The sequence below is a fragment of the Nelumbo nucifera genome, chromosome 3, assembly GCF_055504915.1.
Source record: "Nelumbo nucifera cultivar China Antique chromosome 3, China Antique-T2T, whole genome shotgun sequence".
Classification (NCBI taxonomy): Eukaryota; Viridiplantae; Streptophyta; class Magnoliopsida; order Proteales; family Nelumbonaceae; genus Nelumbo; species Nelumbo nucifera.
In genome coordinates, this window is record NC_142651.1 from 20,592,748 (window position 1) to 20,608,417 (window position 15,670).

The 15,670-nt window shown below is 37.8% G+C and overlaps 1 protein-coding gene across 3 annotated transcripts; it reads right to left on the bottom strand.

The window, feature by feature from the left end:
- Positions 1 to 829: 829 nt before the first annotated feature.
- On the bottom strand, positions 830 to 10,997 carry LOC104600847 (putative phospholipid-transporting ATPase 9). 3 transcript variants are annotated; one of them, XR_016084174.1, is made up of 14 exons: positions 9,888 to 10,997; positions 7,414 to 8,765; positions 6,741 to 6,851; positions 6,278 to 6,554; positions 6,080 to 6,168; positions 5,883 to 5,991; positions 3,978 to 4,184; positions 3,763 to 3,888; positions 3,575 to 3,673; positions 3,147 to 3,338; positions 2,471 to 3,052; positions 2,200 to 2,380; positions 1,509 to 2,023; positions 830 to 1,365 (listed from the first exon to the last, which is right to left on the bottom strand). XR_016084174.1 is itself a non-coding variant. In XM_010264005.3 (12 exons), exons 1-12 carry the CDS (start codon positions 10,278 to 10,280, stop codon positions 2,375 to 2,377), a joined length of 3,543 nt encoding a protein of 1,180 aa, XP_010262307.1. In that variant the 5' UTR covers positions 10,281 to 10,997; the 3' UTR covers positions 2,127 to 2,374. The 3 variants fall into 3 exon arrangements, 2 of the variants coding, with proteins under 2 accessions (XP_010262307.1, XP_010262292.2); XM_010264005.3 differs by lacking the exons at positions 830 to 1,365; positions 1,509 to 2,023 and having other exon boundaries at positions 2,127 to 2,380; XM_010263990.3 differs by lacking the exons at positions 830 to 1,365; positions 1,509 to 2,023 and having other exon boundaries at positions 2,312 to 3,052.
- Between the last annotated feature and the right edge of the window lie 4,673 nt (positions 10,998 to 15,670).

Genomic DNA, 15,670 nt, shown 5'->3' on the forward strand with positions numbered 1-15,670 from the left:
GTAAGTAATAAACCACTCAGAAGTACTGTAGTAGCAGGCTGGCAGGTTCTGTCTAACCAAACCTAATTTACTGAGTATAACATCATTTTATTATACTAGCATGCTAGATACAAGTTTTGGTTTAAACCAGTATCCACTAGCTCAGAGAAAAAAAATGGCACCTAACTGAACAAGGATAGAAACACAGGTTCCAGCACAAATTTAAAGTTATAAACCTATACCTCGATTCAAGACCGTCAAGCTTTCAATAATAATGAAACAATATTCTCAGAGTAAATTCTTTCAACCCAAGAATTAGTGGATACTGGCTTAAACCAAAAGATGCGCAGAACGGGGCTATACAGGTTAGACTTAGACCTCAAACAGAACATATCAATTCTTCATCGTAAACAAACCTTTTAACTCCATTCTGAGCTAAGGTATCTGCAGCTATGCTCTTCTCTCCAGGAACATACATTATTTGGGGTGGGACAGAATTCAAGATGTCCCTATATATTCATCAAATGAGAAAAATTCCAAGGATGATGGTGCTAGCATCTTCACCTGATATAATCAACTGCATCCTGCATCCCCCTCTACACGACCATGGAAGAAAAAAATCCTTTTATTTTGCAGTAAAATCTTTCCTCATAACTTACAAGAAACCAGTCCTTATATTATATTGCAGAAGAGACTTGTTTATCAGGCCCTTATTAACAATCCTACATTTTCTGAAAAATCATTCATGGCAGCATTGCATAGTAACATATTCTTTTCTTGTTTACATTATAATGAAATTCTTTACCAGCATATCACTCACAAAGTTCTGAATGGTACTGTTAAGAAAGTCTTTAATAAGCCCGTCCTAGCATAATAGCTAATAAGAATTCTGTATCCAAAGTGTACAATCAGCTATTTAACATCCAAGATATCTTACTTACAGCCTCCTTATAAATCCCTGAAGAAACCCACTCCCAAAGAATACCACCATTGCTTCCTATGAGCCTTGACCTTCAAAGAGGGGTTCAAAGTCCTTGAAACCAGATTTGTCAAACAACCTCAATCAAGTCAGAACAAAGTTCCTCGCACAACACAAATATAGAGTACACTATAAGAAACCCCTAAATCACCGCATCATAAGGCTTGACAATTGATAATAGCATGTTGCCAGTAACCGGAGATGATGGCCAAAATGCACTCACAAACTTAATCATACAAAACTCTCTTATATTTGGAGTAAAGGGATAATTGTCTCTTAACATAATCATGACACCTGGAAACTGCTGATTTCCAGATGATTACTGATGACGACAAAAGCCACCAAACAGAAAAAAAAGGATGATCAGGTTCCTCAGACAGAGACTCGAACTAGGACGAGGCGAGAACCTGCAAAAGGAAAGAAAGTCAGAGAGCCCAGGGTGGATATCCTGGGCTTGAAATTCCTACATTCAAGTCAGTAGAGTGAAACGAGCTGTCCAAGGTGTTTTAAGGCTAATAAATGCAACTAAACTTCCAGGTTCTGGGTTTACCTTTATATAAGCTGGGACATTCATCTTGTGGATCAACACGTGGTGAGTCTGGTGACAACCTGTGGGAGGACACCTGTTAGATTTGAAAGACATGTTTAATGTACATGGAGAAAGTCTGGGCACCCCTCTCTACCAGAGTGGGTAAATTGGATGATCGTATCGCCAAGTGGCTGTTGTTTATCACACATGGATTTGCTTGGTTGTGCTTCTTCTGATGTGAGCTCAGCTTGGCAAGGTGTGTTTCTTTTGACCACAGCTCAGCTCGGTAGGAATGTGCTTCTACCAAGCTGGCCTAAGAAAGATGTCATTGAGAGACCTCATAGCTAACCACAATTTATGGTATCCGAGGTGTTATCAAATCTTTTTATGTAGCCACGTGTCACAATCCTGTTGGTGGTTAGTTTGACCCTCATCAATTACCCCTTAAGGTTGTGAAAGAGCAAGCCCATAACCTTTCTCCCAATAAACATGAGTAGAATGTATTTCTCCACTCTTGTACAGCACTACAACAAATGCTATGATCCACAAGGAAGTCAGATGGATAAAATTTAAAGTTACGTAGAATAAAAAAAATGAAGATTTGGAAAGGAGTGCCTCTTTCTGTGGGAGGACAAACAGTTGGAAAAGGGAAAAGAAAAAGAAATAAATTTAACTATTCAAAATTGGAGTTGGTTTCTTGAGTATTACATACATCTTGCCAATTCTGTGAAATGGATAGCTATGAATTCTTGAGTTTCTAGCTTTTAGACTTCTGCTCGCAACAATAGTACGAGAGGTTCTAGGTTTGACTGTAATCCACTTGGAGAAGATGACAGTATCAGCGAACTTGGAGAAGATATACAATGTGCAGAAATTTGGCTTACAAATCACCTCTGCATCCAAGGGCCAAAAATCCATAAAAATCTTTACAATTTTTTCTATGGACTTAAATTATGTTTCTAGTGATTTCTTTTCTCTTCTACCTGTGATGTAAAGCCTACTGTTGTGGGCTGTAAAGATATTTGTGGCGCCACATTGCAATACTCGGGGTTCTCAGATCTCCCCTCCAGTCTTGTCCATTGTATTGTCTCATGGTACATCGGGAAGAACCGCATCTGGATAGCTGAGTATGAAAAGTAAGGGACGAGGCTGGAGATTACCACAAAAAGTATGACAAGCCAGTAGGAGAGGGCTGGGGCACAGGCTTCAATGAAGACCTTGTAGGCAGTGGTGGATATGGTGGGGGACATAGCCCCATAGACCAAGAGGAAGAGATACCATAGTATGATTCCACCCCAGATGAAGATATGCTGTATTAGGGTGAAATAACTGACAGAGAGGGCCATCTGGCAGTTCACAACCCAAATGACACATGAGTACATAGTTGTACCCAGGATCCCCAACCCAACAACCTCACCTCCTTTGCGAAATGCTTGATGCTCCAATGCACTTGTGCAGAAGAAGAAAATGATTATGGAACTGCAAACTCCATTAAACATCCAGCTCAGAATTCGGCACCAGCTGAATAGGACATTTTGCACACCTTCTTGGTATAGTAGAGGGAACTGTAACATGAAAGACAGTAAATAATGAGTTACTAAATACATAGCAATATAAGTTAAAAGAAGGGGGAAATACAAATAAGAAGGATGAAAATACCTTTAAACAAAGCCTTGCTGAGACATCCTGATCAAACACACCAAGGGCAACCACTGGAAGTGATGTGAAGAAGACATTATAAAGAGACATATACCAATCATTATATGCAGGTTGCCCAGAGAATGATGCATAAGCTTCAAACAAGAAGAGGGTAAAACCGTATGTAATGTTTTTGTAGAAGAAGTAGCAGATCTGCAAAGCATCAGAAGGAAAATATCAACCTTTTACATTTAATTCATTTATTTGAGCTGAGGTTGGCATCAACTAACATTGTTAGTGGCTTGCAATGGGAGACATGACATAAAGGTTGTTAGAGAGCATTTTTTAGTTGAAAACTTGAAGGCTGAAGGGTTGAACTAGTAATGCACAAACTAAATGAAAATTGATGATAACTTAAGGTTTAAGTGTAAAAGACATGAAAATCTAACCATCGATGAGATCCTTCTGTAACACCAATGCCCGTGTACAAGTAGCAAACGTTCCAAGTATTGGAACTGAGCAATTGCAATGTCACTAGACATGACAGCCTGAAATTTGTAAAGAAGGAATGAGGAAAAACAGAACAATAATTGAAATTCTTCCAAAAACCAATAAGTTTAATTGGCTATCATTTTACCTGCATCCCTTCGACACCACTAATACCAATTCCAATATCTGCTTCTTGAAGCATCCCCACATCATTGGCCCCATCACCAATTGCTAATATTGTCTTACCTGTTCCACGTTTAACTAGTCGTGTAACCTGAATTATTAAAAAAATAAATACCTTGTTAGTCCAACAAATACCTGAAAGGGTGAATTTTAATGAAATAAACAACCACGAAAACTTACAAGTGCCTTCTGCTTTGGTGATGAACGACAGCAGATAACGGATGCACAACCAATTGCCAACTCTAAAAACTTGCTTTTGATATCATCCTCAAGAGCATAGGCAAGTGACTTTCCATCAATGATCAAAGCATATGTACTGTTGCCATTTGATGCAGTGAGCTGTGCCTTCCCTTCATTTATCTGATTCACAACACTTGCCTTTGAAGCCTAAAGAAGAATCCACAAAAACACATCAACATTACGTAATGCTTCATTTTCATTGTTATATTAACAAAGGTTCTAGAAGTCCATTTACTGAATACACTAGACTTTATCATAAACAAAAAATCAAAGATTACATTGGCATCGACATTTGATGCATACAGCTTATTCAGATATCATTATGAATGCAATTAAGTGCAGAAATCTAGTTAATGCAAGGTTTTCTTTCATTTGTTCTTTCTTTCTTTCTTTCTTTCTTTCCATGTCATTTCTTTTTTTTTTCTTTTTCTATTTTGGAAAGGGATCTTGATTCCACCCTCGTAAGTAATGGTTCAGAATTGTAAGATGTATAAGCTGAATAAGCAGGAAACAAGGCACCTGAACATGCTGGTATACTTTACAATAATCAGAATCCTGTTGGCAATGCTTTCAATGTTTGAGCCTTTCATTTAAGGGAAAACATGTGTGGAGCTGACACTGGTTTACTACAAAGGCCTTGTTTATGTCTCAATAAATGACTTACCTGGGTAAATGCACTTATCTAGGCATGTGTTTCTTGGGAAACAGTTATCCGAATAAGATCACTTACCAATGTTCTTTTATTCCCGAGGTAAATGTGTACAATGACCGATTTATCCAAAAAAGTGACATTGAAGGGATAATATTGTCCCATCACATATTAGCAATTTTCGGCGTGCGTGGGTAAGTAATTTACCCTGGTCTGAGGAGAGTATTACTTCCCTAGATAAATGAGATGCTCAGGAATCATTCTTTTCTATGGGACCCACTAATACCAAAAAGAAAATGCAGGTTTGTTTCTTTTCTGTAGGACCTACCAATTTACCTGCCCACACTTCCCGAAAAATAAATGTGGCCAACTTACCCCTTAAATTGAAGAGAATTATCCGCAAAGGTCTTTCTTGGGCCTCTCAAATAGAACCCACAATAATTCACTAAGTTCTTTTTTTTATGATTGGAAAGCCTCTTCTGAGTTATTTATCATTTTCCTTACACTAATCTCATTATCCACGCCTTATCCCAACTATATGGGGTTGGCTACATGAGTACTGTTTCACCAATCTGTTTTATTTAAAGCCATATCCATTGTTAAATTATTGGTTCTTAAATCATTTCTTACTACTTCTACCCATGTCCTTTTTGGTCTACCCCTAGCTCTTCTAGCCCTTCCATGTGTAACAAATCACTTCTTCTAACTAGAGCCAAGCTACTCCTAGGTTTCTATGGATGGATTCATTCTTGATCATATCCTTACACTAATCTCTTGCTTCATAAAATTTATAGGTCTAGGTGTGGGTATATTTGTTTCTTCTTTAGATTACTCAGGTTGGGGACTTTTCTTTCCAAGTATATTTTCAAAGTCATACCATAACATAGGTCAATGTGTTAAGTGTTGAGAGAATCTATATTTAATACACTTCTGTTTTCTCTTTTTTTTGGTACAAAATCCATCTGAAATAGTGTAGAAATGTTGCTCATAGAGTTTGGTTTGTGTTTCTTCTAAAAGTCAATCCTGTCCCAATTGAATTAGTCAGATGTATTATTTTGCTGATCAAAAAAAAAAATGATACAGATTATTTTGATCACTCAATCATCCTTTCATATTTAAAAACAACTGCACAATTGCCCATGAAAATCATCCAATGCCACTTCTGAAATAAGAACAAATGGGAAACTAACACTTACCTTGGCAATTGCAAACTTTTGCCCCTCTTTTTCCAATGCTTTAATTTCTGGTGTTTCCAAATTGATAATTATCTGCTTCATTCCTTGCCTTGGCAAACTACAGGCAAAGCTGCAAGATTGAACTAAAAGTCAGAAGATGAAGAGTACACTTCATGATATATAAATGTTAAGAAGAAAACCATATCCGAAATTAGTACCCAATGTTGATGGCAGTCTCCATCTTATCTCCAGTTAAAACCCATATTTTAATTCCAGCTTGCGCAAGCTTGTCAATGCACTGTGGAACCTACAAGAAACAAAATAGAATATTCACTCCAAGATCCTATGTTCATTCCAAAAAGAGTCCAATTATCTATGGATTTGCATCCCACCCCCCATTGAGATATTCTACCCACCCCATTTTGGAGTTTGTCCTCTACAGCGGTAGCACCAAGAAGAATCAAATCTTTCTCAATCTTCTCTGCCACTTCATCAACCATTTCATCCCGATCTGCACTGACTGAATTCTTGGCTTCGGTAAATTCCTCATTGAACGCCTTGTATTCTTCCTCACTAAGTTCACGATAAGCAAGTATCAAGGTCCTCAAGCCTGCATCAGCATACTCATTCATGTGATCCCTAGTCTGCTCTTCAAATTTCCTTCCATTCTTTGCAAGCCTCTCAAACATAACACTGCTTATAGAAAAATATGTAAGCAAATTTAGAATATAGAGGAAATTGCAAAGAAAGAGCCTTTTTTTATCAGTCAAAGAAAGAGCCTTTAGGTATAAGATATTTAATCATGCACACCATGTTTGATAGTAATTTACTAATTTTTCATATAATGTTGGCTTAAGTCATTTTTTTCTATTTACAAACCTGTCAGCACCTTTGCAAAGTAGTAACAGCTTTCCCTCTTCATTTTGTACTATCACAGACATCCGCTTTCTTGAGCTATTAAACTCTAATATATTCAAGAGTTTATATGACCTGAAAAAAGAGAGAAGAATACATAAAATATCCACTCACTGGCAAGTTATCAATACACAGATAGAATCAAGCAAGAAACACCTCCTAGACCCTGCATGCTAACTTCCATTTAAATTTCTATGGCCACTGTGAATTGTATATATGGATTCATCTTGATTGTAAGACTAACTGGTATAACCAGCATGTTTGGAACCACATCGACCATATAGGGGCCCATGTAACAGGACTCTGCAGATCCTTTTCCACAGAGTCTGGAATTTCTGATTCCTTTTTCTCTTTTATCTGTTTAGCATCCATAAAAAGTAAAAATACAATCTATGGATAGGCATAGACCTTGAACCTGGTCAATGTTAGATTCATAATGTTGATTATGACACAGTTCATAGATTGGATAGTTTGAAGGACATACCTACATACTGCCACAGAATATAGAAGGTTCAAATTAAATATATATATATATATAGAAGGTTCAAATTAAATATATATATATATATATAAATTGATGTCGTGCACTTAGAGCAGAAGAAGATTTCTCACCAACATATCAATGAAAGAAACTAACCTTTCAACCTGTTTTCCAGACACAGGATCTAACTCATGCAGTGAGATGCTTGTTTGTGTTCTATTGTAAAATGTAAATCCAAGTTCTCTTGCTGCAATCACAAAGGCTGCCTCATCCGGTGATTCGGCTTCATAGGAGATTTTCCCTGTCTCTTCATCCACTTCAGGTATGGCTGTGTGGCAGATTGCCAATAAACGTAGGAACTTCTCAATGACATCTGAGTGCGCCTCATTAACCCATTTTCCATTCATGATCCTTTTATCCTTAAAATTGAAGCCTTTAATCAATGGTTTTGCTGAAGCAGGATCTTCAACATCATTCCTTCCATCTTCCACCTCATGAACCAAAGGTGATCCTTTTCTTCTAGCCATAGCCCTCTCGACCTCTGTGACCCCATGGCCATAAGCTGTGCCGGCCACAGAACATTTAACAAATTCCATGGAGTTGCAGGTGAGTGTTCCAGTCTTATCAGAAAGTATGGTGTCAACTTGGCCAAGTTCCTCATTCAAATTGGAGGTGCGGGCCCGTGCAGGCTTGTCAGCTTCCTCATAGTACATGTGCAGATCATTGTTGATAAAGATGCTCTGCAGAACTTTGACAATTTCTATTGATACATACAAGGAGATAGGAATCAAGGAATTGTATAACATCAATGCAGTCAAAAAATGCAGAACAGCTGCAGTGGGTGCTTTCTTGGGATCAAAGTAGATGGTTGAATCATCAGGTCTAAGATACCACCTTTTCATCCAGCCATTTCCCAGGTCCTCATTAGTTGTAATCCCAAAGAAAATTGACCCAATCAAAGCCATTAAAAACAAAGTGCAAAACAAGAAGTAGACAATTTTATCCATCTTCTTCTCAATTTTACTTCTCTTTGATGGGGGCTCAGTGGAATTTTGAATAACTTTAGTGTCATGACCTGTAAAAACAACAGCCCCGTAGATGTAGTCTGTATTCCGAAGCTTTGAGTCCCTGAGGAGAAGTTGCTGAGGACTAAGGGGAAATTGTTGCTCCTTCACATCCATGCTTCCAACAAAAGTATACAGGTTCACATTTGGATCTTCACATTTAACAAGTGCCTTGAAATCCTGGAAGCTGGAATCCTCATTTAAGCCTGAAGTCACCTCCAGTGCCTGTTTTAGTTTCAAATTTGTCTCCCCATCAAGGTTCATGGTCTCAACATAGCAAATGGCATCACCATAACTGGATGAAAGCAATAATAAGTCAGCTGGAAAAAAAGAATCCTTCTCTACTTTCACTATATCTCCAACTCTCAGATTCTTCCATTCGGTATAGTTAAAAATGCCATTGCCACAATGCACCTTAACCTTCCGGTTGTTCACCTCAATGTCCTGAAAAATTTTAGGACATTAAATTAGGAAATACAGAACTGATTAATGCCTTAATTAATAGACTAAAAGAATAAGTACCAATATTAGGAATAGGGGACAAAGACAAAATTCAAGGGAAAAAAGAATGGAAGGAAAAAAGAAAAAAATCTACTTGTAAGAGAGAATCAGAGGGTAATGATGCATAATAAATCAACTATGATAAATTCTTAAAAAATCTTAATGAGCAAAGCACAACCAAATGATCATGTGGGAATCCTGACGTGAGTGAGACTAGAAACTAAACTAACAAAATAGATGGACTACAGGAAAATCTCTATTGGACCTTCCTAATCTGGTACTAGTCTTGAATTGAATTTTGAGCTAACTAGAGCAACATGAGTCAAGTCAATGTTAAGAAGGTTTAGGAATATATAATTCATAGAATTGAAATTTGTTCTTGCTTGAAATCTTAAAAAAAAGGGAATAAATAACAGCAGCAACAAAATACAAACAAGCGACAGCAATACACAATAGTCTTGCTAAGGCAGGGCGCATAGAAGTGTTTTGGTTGGTGATGCTTTCTTTTGTGCTTTCATGTACATGTTTTCATGTTTTTCTTAATATAAGTTACCTTTTCTTCAAAAAAAAAAAAAAAACAGCAATACACAATGAGTCTAAATGCTGTGCTAGTTTTAACTACACATTCCCCTTTTCACAATCTGATAGATGGATTAAATTTCTTCCAAGTACACCAAAAATGCAAATATTGAGGAAATCCTTTTCAATAAGCAGCTCTAAATAATTAATGCTTTTTCAATAAAAGCACCTCCTTAGATGCAGGACAAACAAAATCCTACTGTTATTAAGTTTCAAGAGTAAAATAAACTAGTGGCCATTCCTTCAGGATTAATTGTGTCAGACTCGCAATTCATAAAACCACAGATGTTATCTCACTTCTTACCAAGAAAGAACCACTTTAATTCCAAATTGAAATCAAATGACTAAATAACCTTGTTTGGAAAACGTCCAGCTTATATCACACAGGTTATGAGTTTAAAAAAAAAAAAGAAAAGAAAAGAAATCTCTCCAGAAGAACCAGAACTACTCAAACTCAAAGTACATTCAGAGCATAAAAACAGGTACCTGTTTCTTTCTCCTCCAGTCTTCAATAGCCTCTTTGATCATGGTAGCCCCAATCACAATGATAAGAGGAATAATGGCACTGACTGCAGCGTAAGGAGCAAGCGGAGTGAAGGACAAGCAGCCAACGACTAGGAAGTACATGTTAGCGACCCTCCTGAACTGCTCGAACAAGGACTTGGGGAAGAACGTGGCGAGTGTATACTTTGTTGTTCTAACATAATTCCCTCCATAATTGCGTGAAGTGGCCTCAGAACAATCTGGTTCATTGCAGAATACCAACCTCGAGAAGCCCGGACCACCAATCTGAGAAAGGTCGTCCTTGAACGATGCTTTCCCACAGGCGAAAGAATAGATCTTGCTGAAATGTAGCTTCTTTCTTCTTCCATCACTCATCTTATAGCTCTGCTGCCAATTCCACCAGAAAAAAAAACTCCCAATAAAATGTAGCTCCTATTCCTAAAAGAAGGACTACCTCCCACCAATTCCCAGAACCAAAATCCCCCAAAAAACCAACTTTTTTAACAGAACACCCACCAAGGCACCAATCAACTGCTAAGAGCAGAGACTCAGAGACACAGCACAGAAACAAACTCAGGCCCCGGAAGAAAAAATAAAATATAATCCAGAAAAAAAAAAATGGGAACTGCTTCAGAGACAGAAAAGGGAGCAAAATCCAGAAAGATCCAAGGAGTTCTCCAAATGTACCACCCAAAAATTAAAAAAGAAAAGAATGTCCTCAAGATACAGACAAAACAAAGCTAATTGTCCGAACTGCAACACCACCCTTTGGTTTACTAACTGTAATCTCAAGCGAAATCTCTGTCCCTCAAACAAGAGAATCCCAGAAAAAGACAGCCCTTGAACCCTCAAACCCACTTGTCAAACACCGGAATGTTTCCATCTCATATCCAAACGCCTTATAAATAGCAATGAACGGGACAGAAAAAAAAAATTCCCGTTTTCTGAATTTTCTCCGTCAATGAAGGTAAGCTTGAAACTTTAAGCACAGACCTCTATCTCTCCTTCGAGTTGCAGACGATAGCGACCATACAAACGCGCATACGGAGACGATCTCAATTCTCAACTTCAGCTTTCGTCTCTCTGAAAGCTACCGAAGAACACGAGGGGAAATAATACCTTTCATTAACTAAACCAAACTCCAAGGAAGCCCATTTCTAGAAGTTGAATCAAATCTCTGCTGCAATAGTCGCCAGGCTTCTGGAGCTTGAATTTCGCGGGTACCACCCACAAGTCACGACTGGTCTTCGTAGAAAAAGCGACGAAATTGTTTGTTAAACCTTGTTTCTTCCTAATCCTACGTATACGAGAGAAAATCTTGTGTTGAGTCTAATTACTGATAACTGCTCGCTGTAATCAACTAATTAGACACGCGTTCTAAATTCAGGTTTGGTTGGTTAAACTTAAACATCATCGCCAATAAAGGGAAGAAATTTGTTTCGAAAGAACCGAAGATAATTAGATACGCCGTCATGGCGAAGAAATCGCGACGTGTGGAGGAGTCAAACGAGGAGAGAGAGAGAGAGAAATGGCGACATGTGGAAGGGTCAAACAAGAGCACTCAGAGTCACATGCATTCCCACATTTTTCTATTTTTGATATATATATAGTGAAGGTACTAATTGAATGTCACGTGCAAATTCACGTGTGAGAGGAGATGGAACCAAAGTAACGGTGACGTGGACGTGAGGCCAAGGCAAGTTTGGGCGTTACATTGGCGAAGATGTTTGATTTGATAGAAAGTAAAGAGAGGAAGTGAAAGTTCAGAGAAAGTTCACAAAAGTAAGTACTTGAAAAGAATTTCACAAAAGCAACTTTGGGCTCATGTTCGGCCTTTCCGTTTTAACTTTTAACTAGGGTAAGCGATTTGGTTTGGCTGGATCGGATCGAACCGGATTTTTCTACATCCAATCAGCTGAATGTGATGGCTATTTAGCTGGCTGAGGAACTAATGATAAAGTTTCATGCTGGTAATAAATTCATAGCTCCACTGTCAAAGGTGCAGGGTCCCATTGTATTCTTATTGGATATTGTTGATAAATTAAACTAATTTTATCAGAAAAATATATATTATTGATTTCTTGATAATTGGGATAAATCCCTATTCGATCCGGTTATAAACAGATCATAATTGGCTTAAAAATTTGGATCAGAATCGATTTTAAATTCAGATAAATGGATATGATGAAAGAAAAAAAAAAATTTATCGTTGATGCACATTTATGTTATTAGCTGATTCTGTTACAATCTTTGAAGGAATTTATTAATTTAATTTGTTAACGTGAAATATTGTAAGAAGTTCGAAACATAAAATCTTTATGACTAAAGCCAACCCTTTCGGCTTATTACACCCAACCATAAATGTGGTGGATTTTAGGACTGGAAGAGACGTGAGTGCAATGCAGTTTCAAATCATATCTAATTTAGCATCAACCTTAACTCTGGAGTGTTAGCCACGTGGAAAATATTGAATGATATTGGTGGCTTCATCAGACCTGAAATTATCTCAATTCTCAAATTGTGAAAATATTGAACAATTAAAAATTTGATCCTGTTTGGAACATGGGATCTAACTGCAGAGCTTGACCTTTGATTCATACCATCTATCTTATTTTGTCAATAAGTTGATTAAGACTTTATTCCTTACTTATCTCGAAGGATGCGTATGTGGTTATGTAGATTGTAGAACTTAAGCCCTCTTTTGTCATCAACCTTGATTTTTATGGGCCACCATGAAAATATGTCATCTAAGAAAATTATTGTGATCGCTACAATTTGAAAAAAACGATAATATAAATATCTTGAGTGCAAAACTATTTCTAAATCTTATATTGCATTGTTGTTATTTGTCTATGCTTTCTTCTCAAACTGAGTCAAGAAAAAAATGGGAATGGCTCATGTTGTGTTTGGTGTTTTCAATTAAACTTATTTCTTTTATTGTAAATTGAAATGTTATGGGTTGATCAATATAAATTGGTCAGAAGTAGGGGTGGTTATGGGCCAACCCAACTCATGATGAGTTTTGCACCCTATGATAAGGGTTATAACCTAGACTTGGGTCTAGTCCGACCTGGGCTTGATTCCAAGCTTTTTAATTTTAACTTTTATCTAAAATACATTAAGTATATAATTGTTTATATTTATATGCATATAATGTGAATAAATTTTGATGATGTGCGATCTGGTGCTCTTTGTTGGCAGATAGTTCGGACGTTAGACTGAGTAGGTCGCCTGGTTGAGCTGCAGGAAAGAAGTGATCAGAGTATCCATATTGCTTTACTTGGGGTGGGCACTCCGATGGTTAAGTCAACAAACTAATAATGTGATTGCATGAATGCAAGAAAGCTAAATCATGCGTACATTTTCTGTGGGGACGTCTTTATATAGGCAAGTTGCCGTAAGACTCACGAAGTGCGTCCAAGATCTCTATCCCATCTAGTTCGGAGGTAGTTTCATGCCTAGAGATGGACTCTACATAAGCGGGCAGTGTCTATCCAGTCGCATCCGAAGTAAGAAGGGCGATAACTAGCTCTTCCACGTGGCATCATGATCCCGGGGAAATCGGAGATGATAACCCACTCATGGAGGAGGTTGTCCGGCACGTCAAGCAACCGAACTCGAGTCAGGTCAGTAGAAGCAGGTCGCCTCTTATGCTGACCTGATGTCTTATCGGGTTGTTCGCTGTTTGGCCTGCTGAAGTGGTGTCGAGGTTGTCAAGGCAGGTGTGAAGTATCCGAGGTGATCCCAAGGTTTGCTTACACGTGGTGCTGAGATGTCATCTGCTTGTTTTGAGGTCCACATGTCATCACGTCACTAGAGAGCCAAATCGCCCCTCATCAAAATTTATTTTATACATTGTATAATATAAAATAGGCAACATCTATGATGCATCAACTGCACCATTATATAATATAAAACACACTGTTCATCATTTTCATCCTCAAGAAGATGAAACAAAGCCCAAGCTCTCAATAGTCTAGTCCGTCATTTCATGACAAAAACGTCCTTGATTGGTGAATTGAATTCACACTGTTATCACTAATGAATTACCTTAATGGTCATGGGCGTGAACACAAACAAATTGGTGATATTGAAGGCAAAGGAAGAGATCAGAAACCCAAGTTGATATCTTTTTACAGAGGATGATGATTGCCACGGATGGAGGTACTCGAAGGATGCCACAGACATTGCACAACAGACCCCAACCAATGAGAAATATGCCGACAACATCTTGTTCTACAGGTTCCCGAACTGGTGCCTCGGAAGATTCCTAGAACAAGAAAGAAATGAGTAATTGATAAATCGATGAACAAGTTTTAGATTTCTTATCATAATTCTTACCACAGTCTATAGTTACTGGAAGGATGGAAATTTGGGGATTAAATAAGAGATAGATAGAGTGGGAGACGAGAGGGGTGGGGGCTAACATACTTGAACATGATAATTCCGCCGATAAAGGTAACCCATAGAGTTGCGCCAAAAGCGTCAACAAATATCCACCATTTGATTTTGATCTAAATATTTCGAGAGAGAAAAGAACCCCAATTGTGAGGAATGCCAACGCCGCTAGAAATCGAGTTAACCAAGCTATATATCTCTCTCTCTCCTTCAAGGAAACTAAATTTGAAATGACTTTAATTATTGCCTTGTTCACTGTTCATCTCCTATTGAGCGTAGCATGTTGAGGCTGAAAATTTTGATGGTTGGTTCTGATTTTAGTAGATGGTTAATAAAAAAAAATTAGATAACACTTGAAAGGCATTTGTGTCTTTTCACATGCCATTTAACGGCTGATTAATGATAAGTACTGAATTGTCACATTCCGAAAGCCTGAGTACTAGATTGTCACATTTTAAAGTTTGAAAATGAAATTGTCACTTGAGCCAAATTATAAGGTACTGATCGGGAATTTTCCCTATTTTTTACCCTAATAATAATAAGCCCACTATGGACTCATGGAAAGGGAAAACAATAGGTGAAATCATGGTTTATGAATCAGCTCAGACCTTGGAGATCAAGTAATCTAATACCTTTAAGAAAGTCAAGACTCAAGAGAGAGAGGGATTCATCACCCATAGTCCCAACTCCCATACCCATGTGAGTTGTTCTTTTTTTTCGGTAACTTGGCCCATGTGAGGTAGTAGTAGTGGTTATCTCGAATCCCTCATTTTGGTAATTGCATTAACATTACTAAACAAACTCCCCCTTTTTATTTCCCATAATTGCGAGATTATTAATGGTTGGGTTAGATGTTCAAGGCAACGCGGTTTGACCCAAATAACCTGACCCAACCCCAATTATTCTTCATTGCTAAATTCAAAAATAACACAACAACATGCCTACTTTTTCGGGGGGCTTGCCGGCTTAGGGACCGGTTTAGCCCCACCCACCAACCCTAGACCCATTGCTACCTCATGATTCAGCATGCTTAATTAAAACCAGTTTACCGGTTTAAGCAATGTCTTAATGGTTCAACCCCATGGAAAATCATAAAAAACCAGGAGTTGGATAGCTCACTGAGTTACCCAGCTCAACTGCTTTCAAGTTCCAAACAGTCGTAACTTGTAATTTTGGTTGCATAGGTCAAAGCAGAAGATTACGAAGGACAAATGTCTCAATCTTTTAAAGTACAAGGTATAATGATGGTCAAATTTGTTTGTTGCAAGGAAAGGATCCCAACTTTATCGGTTATGGTTGTTCACACTTCACACAAAGAATATACTTGCTGCAAAATTTTCCAAATAATTTATCTTCCATGATGGGCA

Bases quoted from the DNA above. Each gene is read 5' to 3' on its own strand.
- LOC104600847 (XM_010263990.3), bottom strand. From the start codon at position 10,280: ATGAGTGATGGAAGAAGAAAGAAGCTACATTTCAGCAAGATCTATTCT. The intron at 6,852-7,413 runs GTTAGTTTCTTT...CTCTTTTTTCAG, and splicing joins TCTGGAAAACAGGTTGAAAG to GTCATATAAACTCTTGAATA. The intron at 6,169-6,277 runs GTGGGTAGAATA...TGTTTCTTGTAG, and splicing joins AGGACAAACTCCAAAATGGG to GTTCCACAGTGCATTGACAA.